Here is a 10,785-nt window from a genome sequence, read left to right as displayed (position 1 = left end):
TCCATTGAACTATCACTAAATGCCTATCAAAAAGTGAAAAGTTAGGCATTTTGTAGCAAGTTAAACTTAACGTATGTACATTTGATCCTTTTATAGTATACCGTATTTGAAAGTTAAAGTCTCTTATCTATTGCTGCATGTTAAAATATTGTTAACTTTCCATGCCTTTCATTTATAAGATCATATCCATTGAGCCAGTTTTTTCGTCATATGAATAGTTTTGTAACAAAAAATTAAAGAATTTCTTACTGATGTATCATTTATTTGAATTTATTTAAATCGGAAGTCTAAATGTTTTTACCTTCAGCCATAGACAAAATTAATGTATAAGCTTTTTGACAATGAATTGTTTTACTTTGATATTTATTTAATATGTTTTACTTGCTACAAGTTTTAAGTTTAGTAAGCACACTTGATATCTTAACTGGCTAGAAAGTTGCCTATCTCTGTTATATCGGTATTATTTTGTACATAGCTAATTTATTCTTACATTGATAAATTGATATTTTTAGCATAACAAATGTTATCTTTAACATTTATGTAATTTTTATTATGTAACATACACCAGTATACAACAATAAATCAAATAAGAAACATCTAAACTGTGCATGCGCCAAGACTTCTGATATGAAGATCCCTGTGTGTACATTTTCCTTTGGAGAACTCGCAACTGAAACAAAAGTAAACAAATATAAGTGATTACACAAAGTATAGCTTTCATATGCAATATTTTCAATCATGATGTAATCATTCATCAGCAAGTTTTGTCAAGATAGCTTGCAGTTCAAACAAGTTGCATCGGTTGCTTCCTTTGTCTTTGCACAATTTTCGATTAATTTACTATTTTTAAAGAAAGAAAAAAAACCCCATTAAAATCACACAAAAAACATCGGAAAAAAACAAAAATAAACAACAGCATAACATTTTTTTACTGTCACTTTAAAGAATAAATCTGCATGCATAAATGTAATATTTAACAATAGTAAAGATTTATCAACATCTTAATGAGGAGTTTCATAACGACAAGAATTTTCATTTAGGTATATTATGAGGTCATACTTTGTTATATGCACTTATTTTTTTAAAGATCACATGAAAGCCGATAACAAATACATGTATAACTATCATGTGAATTGCTGCTACAAAGATTAGATGGAATCTTTCAAAATGGAGTACTTAAATAAGTTATCATTTTACAATTTTAATTTCCATGTCAATTTCAGCGGACCAATTGTTGTTGAAATGTCAACAGTAAGTATTTAACATGATATTTTCTTTTCAATACATGTAATAGTTTTTTCATGAAATGCTAAAAGTTATTAACGCTTTAAATTGGGTTTCGATTTCTTGTTATACAAAGCAATACAATGCATAAAAAATAACCCTACAAATTATCATAAGTGTATCCGTCAGAACCACAGCATACTTCGTTTGGATCTTGTGGACCACAGTTTATATGCATTAAGCGTACACATTCGATCTCGTACGCCAGCTGAAAGAAATGATCAAAAAGAAGAATGGAACAAACATATTTGAAATCAAACATGTAACATGCAAAATAGGCTAAAATACAGTTTTTATCAATAACTAAGTGTACAATAACTAAATGCGTCCAACAAAGTTAAATTCCATGCAAGTTTGAGTTTGTGCTTAGGAAAGTATTGCATTTTTTATCCAAACTTAGGTCAAAAATAAATTTGCTTTGTTTTTTTTTTCATTTCATGTTTCTGTTGTTCACATAGAAAATTTCAAAAGTAAATCCTTAAATAAAGGTACGAACAATTGAAAGGTTCCACGGTACAGATTATATGACATTAACCAGTTAACAACCAAACGTAAACATTAGTTTTTTTTCATGCTACATTCTTGCCGCTGGACTGTCACAGACTTTTCACCAAAGCCATACACTTCGTACGTATTCGTATAAAATATTGTTATTGTAAAGAATAACAGATAGGATGAATGCTTGAATTTCATTAATGATCTAGATGACTTCAAAAATTTCGAATCCATATTTAAACCTTAAAGAAACCGCTGATGATAGAATTATTTTTTTAGCAACTGAAATTGTAAATATGATATCCCGCTATAATTATTTTATATATAGAGGATATTGAATGAACGCAGTGAATAAAATTGTATAATGCCAGCCTCTGGCGAGTTTAATAAATTCATTAATGAGCCTATACGACTGTAATATTCTACTTATCACACAACCAAAATAAAGAATGTTTAAATTGAAAAAAAGAATCATTTTCATTTAAGCGCCTTTAGTGTAACGCTAACATTTAACCCGTCTTTACACTAGTCTTAATACTTTATTTGTATAACGTCACATTAAACCATATATGCACGTCCGTGCACTACCATTTTTATGCAGTCGCAAAAAGCGGCACGGGTATGTAATAAAAAAAATATGTTATATTACAGGTATGACTTTTAACTTACCTCACTGCCATGTTTAACTTCGTCAGGACTTCTTGTTACATTTGGGTCACTTGTACATTTTCCCATATGTGCCTGGTGGATATCTTTGATACAATACGCCTTAGCAAGTTCGCATCTGGAACAGTATTAAGATTTGTAAAACAATTTATCGTTAACAAAATAAAATCAAAGCACTGGAAGTACTGAAGTATACATTGCTTGATAATAAAGCAATAAAGAAATCATTTTTTGAAACACCCGTTAAATGGACTGCAGTATAGAATATTGAAACAGTCATATTGAGTTTCCAGTGATGCTATCTAATAAAATACATGATCTGGCTTGAACTCTATACAAAATCAATAAATTGAATCATCCTACAAATTATAGTACATCTATGTACTGTACTTTGATGCATTAATACATATATTCTGGTGTATTGTATTCATCTCTACACATTAATTTTCAAATGCATTACTTTATCGTTTATTAATAAAAATGAAATCTATTATCAAAACAATTCAAATGTACTGTAATATTTTCATTATTCAATAATTGTTACATAAAGTCTTCATATACAACCTTTCCAAGAAATTCATTTATATTGGACAGCAAGTTAAGAAGGGTTTTTTCCATAATCAGGCTGTGTTACCAACTTCTTAACTTTAGATGAACCATTGAGCTAAACATTTTTTCTATTTTTTGGCTACTGTGACTTACTTCTGATTTTCAACCAAGGTGATCCATGTTCAAACTCGAGCAAAACATGTCACACACATTCTTACGCTGTTGTGTGACAATTGGGGCAAAAATGTGACCAGTAAAGTGTTAACAAACTAAATGACCAGCAGATTGTTAACAACTGTAATGTCATCGTCGGATACACATGGTTGATTAACATTTAACATGACATATCTGATAAATGTAAATTGTTCGGCCGTGGGTATCCGACGATGCTAAATGTGGACAGACCACAGTTGACATAAGATGGATGGCGGACATTCAACAATCTAAAACCTCACCCTGAGCAAACCTGTTTCACCACTGAAATAAATAATAAGATACTGCGTAATAATTAAGTAAATTATTGCTTTTCTATATATGTTCTTTACTCTATTGTAACTACGCAAGTTCATATAGCATATAAATATAAAACGACTGCTCGATTAGTTTTTACTATAAACAAATAAAAAGTAAAAGTTAATTATTTAAACGATTGAAAAGTCTAATTTTATGGGTGTTTTTATTCATATACCTTTCTTATCGCGAGTCCAATGTAGTTTTCGGCTTTCCCATGTTTTTAACGCTGACTGTTACATAGCCGAAAATTTTTTTCATACTGTACTTATTACAAAAAATAACTTACATTTTACAAAGGTAATATATTTTATCGCAAGTAAAATGTGTTGTTTGTTTGTTTTGTTTTTCTTTTTTGCTTTCCTATGTTTTTGACGCTAGGCAGTAACATAGCCGAAAAATACTTTCATACAATGTTTATTACAAAAATATTACTGATATTGCTTACAAATATAATGTTATAATCATTCATTCAAACGGTTGAAAAATTTATTTAATAGTTCCAATTTTAAAAATGTCCATTTCATCGCCAGTAAAATGTGTGTGTTTTTTTTTTGGCTTTTCCATGTTTTTGACGCTAGACCGTTACGTAAACGAAAAACACTTTCATACTGTATTTATAAAAAATAATATCACTGATATTTTCCATTGGTAACAAAAGAAAGTAATAATTATTCATTTAAAAGGTTGAAAAAAAAAGCGGCTCTTGTTTTAACTACGACTATTTTAACGCCCGTAAAAAATGTTTTTTGTTGTTTTGTTGTTGTTTTTTTTTGGCTTTTCCATGTTTTTTGAAGCTAGACTGTTACTTTGCCGAAAACACTTTCATATCGCATTAAATACAGAATAGAATCATTCTCTAATTTACACTGGTTGCAAAAAGAAAGTAAATTTTAATCATTTAAAGGATAGAAAAAAGTAGATAAAACTAATTTTGTTGGAATTATACCAATTGTATCGCCGTGAAAAGTGTTTTTCGGCTTATCCATATTTTCTAAGATTATCCGCTGATAAATTTATTGATCGGAATTGTGAAAAACAATTTCTCTGGTGATTAAAATGGAAATTAGCATTTTTTTTTTGCCTGTGACATGTGTTTTTCGGCTTTTCTATGTTCGACGCAGGCTCAGCGAATACATTCATCAGCGTATTTTATGATATATCATCGATTTAAAACTGATGTTATTGAACCCATTTCATCAAATAACCATCAAAAATTGTTTATATTGCTGAATTTAATCACAGCCTAAATATTTTTTTTTTGTATTTTAAGTGTTTTTCGGTATTTTTTGGTGTTTTTCGGTGTTTTTCGGCAATTCCATGCACCCATTAATATAAGAAGATTAAAATAATTCTATTTTCTGAACATAAATTTAATGTATTTATTTCTTAGTGCTTACACTGATTTACAGTTACATGTAGTTTCAAATGATTATTTCTTATCGTCGAATCTGGACACATATGCCTATATTTAGCTCCATGCTCTGGCTTAATCGTCAATATCCCAAGTTCGACGAATTGTTATGGGTCGAACGGTCGAGCGGCCGAATCTTTTTTTTTACCCGTACTGAATCAGGCAATCTTCGCTGAATTTCGAAACATATTTCTTTTCAAAAATCTAAGGCATACAAAAGTGAAAGGAAAATCATGTGTAAAAAAGGTATTCAAAAGAATAGCTTACGGAATTTCTATTTTTCGAAGCCACGATAATTGCCAGGTTAAAAAAAACACAACATTTTCCGGTATATGCTGGTAAATTTTGTTACGATGTTACGAAGCTCCATACTCATTTTGTAAAACATTTTAGGGCAATTTTATCGCATAAATGTAAATCGGGAATTTTATTTGATTAAATATCTATCTGAGATGTTTCGTCCCATTTATATAATTCTGACGACCTTACTATCCGAAGACTGACGGAAAGGGCCGAGTAGTTGCGATTGCCTTACTATATTCACGATCTATTCATTCATGCTAGCAAGCGCATGCGTATATGCGAAGTTTAACGCGTAGGTATAAACTACGATTTTATCAATGAACTGTTATTTTTGGTTTTCTTTAAAGGAATGTAGAGTCTATTATTTCATGAAAATGAACGATTTGGAAATTTCAAAGCATTTAAACAACTTTGCAAACGCTATTTTAATGATGTGTAGTCGGAATGTAACGCTACTGCAGAATGAAGAACTAGTTTCTATAGCGGTTTTTATCCGGGAGTGGATGTTGTTCGGTAATGCATTAAACCTGTATCTTTTCTGAGATATAGCTTATAACTCTGTATACATTGCAAGCAATGTATACAAAAAGGATATGCCTCCGCAGCTCTGATGATAAGAATTAAAAGTGCATGTTTTATTATGTAAAGTAATAATAAGTTACTAATAATTCACTGTTTTTATGACAAAAACATCATTCAATCTACAACACTAAATACAACAAAGGAATAACTGTTTCCGAAGGCCAAGGTAGTCATTAAGCTCAGGGTCCTTGTTCATGTGCTTTTATGATACTGAAAGTAGTTGCTTAAAGTGGGTTTTATTAAAGCATGATATAATTAAAAGCAGTGTTACATGAAGAAACACCATTGTATGTTAGGTACTTTTAATATTTTTCTGACACCTTTATTAACTACAATTTGATATTTCAATTCTTTAATAATCAGATTCGAGTCTGTGAAAATATATTTTTAAACATTTGTAAATAAAACTTAATACATCTTTTATCATTTCTGATTTAAATATGCAGCAATGACATCAAAATAGTACATTGTTAAATGCAGAATAATTAGACAGTTTCAGCGGGTTTTTTGTAAAGGTCCAGTGGATATATTATTTTTCAATGCTGGTTGCATTGTATGGAAACTCTTTTTAAAAACTGAAGAAAAACCTCTAACGAATGTCTATGATACGACCTAAAGTGTCAAAATGTCCAATCATATAGTATGTGTACAGACCACATAAAAGAGACATGTTTTGTTGATTACAAAAATGGGCCACATAAGTTTGTAACGAGACTTATGCTGTTATCTATTACATCGAAACTACAGAGAGGTAGTTGACTTCAAAATTCCTGGCCCTTACCGTTGTCGGTTTGAATCCCGCCAGTGATTAAGGATTTTTTAAAGTGAGGTTGATATCTATCTAGCTAATAGAACGCCGGTGGTTCTACTAAGTGGCCCGTTCGCGGCTGAAATACTGCACTATTGGCCACCGGAGGTTTACCTCTGTCAGGAAAGCAGGAGGGTCGCCATATATGACTTTCAATATGTTATTGCGACGTTTCGTTCAAAGATGTGTTGAAAAAAGTATGTACTTATATGGCATATCATGCATTTAACATATGTATGATTACGCCTTAGTTAAAACAATATAAATATATCCATTCGTTTTTTTTCACATCAAATGAAAACAACATACGTATACCCATTTTTTTACATTAACATCCAAATGACAAATGAAAACAATATATACCCATTCCTGTAGGTAATATTATCGGTGCCACATCTTTCAGAAACGTTATGATTGTTACAATCGTCGTTTTTTAAATTATTGCAGAAATATTCCGTATATATTGATTGAGTGGTTTGAGAGGAAACACCTGAAAAGTTAAAAGTGAATTAAGTTGTCATAATGGATGAAAGTATGATTCTTCAGTCAAAGTTTACAAAATCTTTTAATTATATAACTTTAATTAAGTCCATACAGGACCAAACCTGCAGTTGATATAATTTATCTAATATAGCGGTTGATGTGGTTTTGTGATCTGGCACATATGACATTTTGTTTTTCCTGGTTTTCACGTGTTTTGATCGTATCTCTGCGGCAAATCCTCCAAAATTCCCTGAATAACAAACCAGGAAGTACCTATATTCTGTAACTGGCCGGCTACTAATCCAACATAATTTCTGAAACACAGGCACGAGAATCGGACCAAGGAAGAAAATCTGACCACATTAATAAAAAAAAACACCTGTGTTCATCTTAAATGTGTCAAAAAACAAAAAAGCGAAATATGAGCCACCTCAAAAATATACTATACCGTATAAGTGGTTTTTTCTGCGGGCTCCAAATTCTGCAGTTTTTCCAAATTTTGGCATGTTTTTATTTCTGCGGACTTTTTTTCTGCGGCACATTCTTTGGACAAAAAGTGATTTAAATTCTGCGACTCATCTTATCAAAGTCTTAGTCACATTACTCTACCTATTTAATTTGCATGTACACAATCGCATTAAAATTTTGTTAATCATCGTCACTGCAAAACTATATAGAAATTACAAACAATTATATTGATTGCTTGCAAACAAATATAATGCGCAACAATAGACAGTATGCATCTTTTGTTCAGCATGAAATGATGTGTGAAAAATATACCCTGGAAGTATCTTTGATTTAATAAAATTGATAAAAGTTTTTCGTAAATCAAACAACAATTAATGCATACGACGATTATTTAGCAGTGTAAGGATTAAAATGGTTTTAATGATATAGTGGTAAACAAACCTTTTTTGCGTACAGACAAACACTACATAATTAAGATGTTTAAATATCTTTATTCATAAATTGGCATAATTTACAATAGGTACATCCTTACAAGCACATTATACATACTTAGCCGAAAGCAATTTTATATAACTCGATGACCCGCTAACCGTTATAATCCGTTAGTCGTTATTACTTTAGAGGAAACAGGTCATAATGTAGGACACATACCATTAAAAAAACACAGAGAAATATTCTGCGGTTTTTATCTCTGCGGTACTGAAACTGACCGCAGAAAACGCAGAAATAAAGTCACCGCAGAAAAAACCACTTATACGGTAAGTTAAGAGAAGGCCGGAAACTTCAGATTTGAGTCTGCGATTCCCCGGGACGTTGTATAAACAATTGTCCAGATAATAAAAAAAAACGTTTTCACTATTTTACGTTTGTATTCCAAATGAGACCGACCTCAAGTCTCTAGCCCTTCCCGTTCATGAAATATCAATCAGCAAAAAAACGCATCCGTGCTAAAACTCCCAGGTAGACAAAAAAGTGGCACAACAAGTGGTGTTCTCTTTTTAAGGGATACATTTAAGACGTGGTCAGATTTTCTTCCCAGGTCCGATACTCGTGCCTGTGTTCTGAATCAGCGGTGAGAGGCAGACGCCAGCAATTTTCACGCCCAAATAACGGCTCGCCGGAGGATTGGACTAGCTACCCCTGGAGTACTTATCCGATGTTCTCAATGTTAAGATAAGCAGGCTGACATATTTATTCAGTAATAGGTATAAAAATGTATCAATCCCAGAACCATTGACATGCTCAAGCGTCAATCAAGGCATCTTGAATAATCCAACTTGCTAAAAAAATTGCTTTGTATACAAAAGAAATCGTTTCTTACCTTCTATAAAGAATGGTAAACAACAAAGAAATATACGGAGTAACATGATTTGGCTATCGAAATGAAATGGAAGTATGTCACAAATGTGTACACTTAAAAGTAATGTGGATTTTGAAATGTCAAGTTAGGCTCCTTATCTTAAGTATCTGCCTTATTTGGAGCACCGGGTTCATTTTTGAGGAACATGGTTCATGTTTAATGGGCTTTATTTCTATAAAGAGTATATTATTGGTTAGATAACAAATTATCTGTACTTGATCTATACTTTGGTCCCATTATATAATGTTCTTTATTTTAAACTTAATCATGTCGCAGGCTACCATGCACATCATTTCTATTACAGTTATATTGTCTTTCATAACAAGTGCACAAATGTGTCAGGGAATTCATCCGTTTTTAGTACCCTGTGATGGTACAGGACAATATCGCGACCTGTGCTCCGACGGAATTAGGGATCGTATCAAACATAAAGGGAAACAAATAACTGCTTTGGTTTTGATATTTATAGTAATAAACTATAATTTATTAATTTTATCATATATATATAAATATATATATACGACCCCGGGCATACCTGATACCGGGATTTTTTCTGACCAATGTTGTGACACGTGACCGTGGTAAATGAATTCATATTTATATTGGCTACTACGTTAGTTACGAAGTAGATTGTGCAAAGGAAAAACATGCGATATTGACTACATTTTCCACATTTTTACTTGAATTATTAAGGTGTCAGTAAATGAATTTAAACATTAAAACTAACTACATCAGTATTTACCGGTTACGTTAAAGTTTAATTCATTTTTCGCATTTTATTATCTTGGAGGCCAGTGGCTTTAATTAAAAAATTTTTTATACATTTATATGTATTTTTTTTTCTTAAAAAGGATGACACAGTTATTGATAGTGGCATTATTAATATCAGGTCAATAAATAACTGTACTAATACATGTATTATATCTAATAAAAAACAACAACCTTTTTCATGTTGTATTTTTTAATCAGGGGGGGGGGGGCACCGACCGAAAACATGAAAATACTATACAGGAACCACTTTGTGGTCTTTTCATATTTTCGTCTGGCGCCCGGTTACTTTTTCGTACTTGTCGGGTTTCGTGTGGCACAAATCAGCCAACATAAAATTAAGTGCACAAATCTATTCAAGTGCACGCAAATATCTACACTATGAAAAGTCTGTAGTCGTGTTGACTCTGCTTGTGACCTGCAGATTGAGATAAGTGTCTCGCCATTGCCAAAAAGACAGGGGCTGTCCTTTTAAAACTATGCACATGTTAGAAAAAATAAAAATAAAAATTCGGAATATAATATTTTGGACACTCTAAAAATTATATTGATTGATTCAAGTTTAAGGACATTTTCTTTCCAGGACCAGTACTGACCTAATGTAATAGCAGAGAAAGAGAGTGTGGGATGTATATCTCTATTGCCATGCAACAGTCCGGTTGATTTCCACCACGGACCCTGTCATCACTGGTAATGGACACTTATTTAACCTCACCTGTATAGGTCATACCAGCGTTATCTCACAAGTTCAGAAAAATAAAATACTTTGAAAAATACAGTAACTAAAGCTCTTCTAAAGTAAGGCACATAATTTTCCTTTAACTCTATTGTAAATAGAATTATAAGCCACCTAACCCTGGGAATAAACCTATAACATGTAGACTTATCAATACATGTATTATCATTTATAAATTTGAATGTAAGTCTCATACCTTTAATAATAATTCTATAACTGTTTCTCTTTTAATACAGAAATATTATACAGTCTCATCATATCTAAAGATATAAATGTGTGTAACATTAATACTTCCCAGTATCTATTTAATAGATATGAAATCCTATTACATTGGTACTTGGATGGAATTCAAAATCTAG

At 31.6% G+C, this 10,785-nt stretch overlaps 1 protein-coding gene across 1 annotated transcript; it reads right to left on the bottom strand.

The window, feature by feature from the left end:
- Positions 1–535: 535 nt before the first annotated feature.
- On the bottom strand, positions 536–9,016 carry LOC132729908 (agrin-like). Its single transcript, XM_060715746.1, has 5 exons — positions 8,884–9,016; positions 6,975–7,101; positions 2,449–2,563; positions 1,389–1,492; positions 536–670 (listed from the first exon to the last, which is right to left on the bottom strand). Exons 1-5 carry the CDS (start codon positions 8,927–8,929, stop codon positions 598–600), a joined length of 465 nt encoding a protein of 154 aa, XP_060571729.1. The 5' UTR covers positions 8,930–9,016; the 3' UTR covers positions 536–597.
- Between the last annotated feature and the right edge of the window lie 1,769 nt (positions 9,017–10,785).

Source organism: Ruditapes philippinarum, unplaced genomic scaffold, assembly GCF_026571515.1.
Source record: "Ruditapes philippinarum isolate M1 unplaced genomic scaffold, ASM2657151v2 ctg3396_1_1_1_1, whole genome shotgun sequence".
Lineage (NCBI taxonomy): Eukaryota > Metazoa > Mollusca > Bivalvia > Venerida > Veneridae > Ruditapes > Ruditapes philippinarum.
This window is presented reverse-complemented; position numbering and strand designations above follow the sequence as displayed.

What these genes read in the sequence shown, in the direction of transcription:
- LOC132729908 (XM_060715746.1), bottom strand. Translation starts at nt 8,929, where the DNA reads ATGTTACTCCGTATATTTCTTTGTTGTTTACCATTCTTTATAGAAG. An exon ending in AATATTACCTACAGGAATGG is followed by an intron (nt 2,564 to 6,974) that starts GTATATATTGTT and finishes ATACTGTTCCAG; the next exon opens with ATGCGAACTTGCTAAGGCGT. An exon ending in GGATACACTTATGATAATTT is followed by an intron (nt 671 to 1,388) that starts GTAGGGTTATTT and finishes CTTTTGTTTCAG; the next exon opens with TTGCGAGTTCTCCAAAGGAA.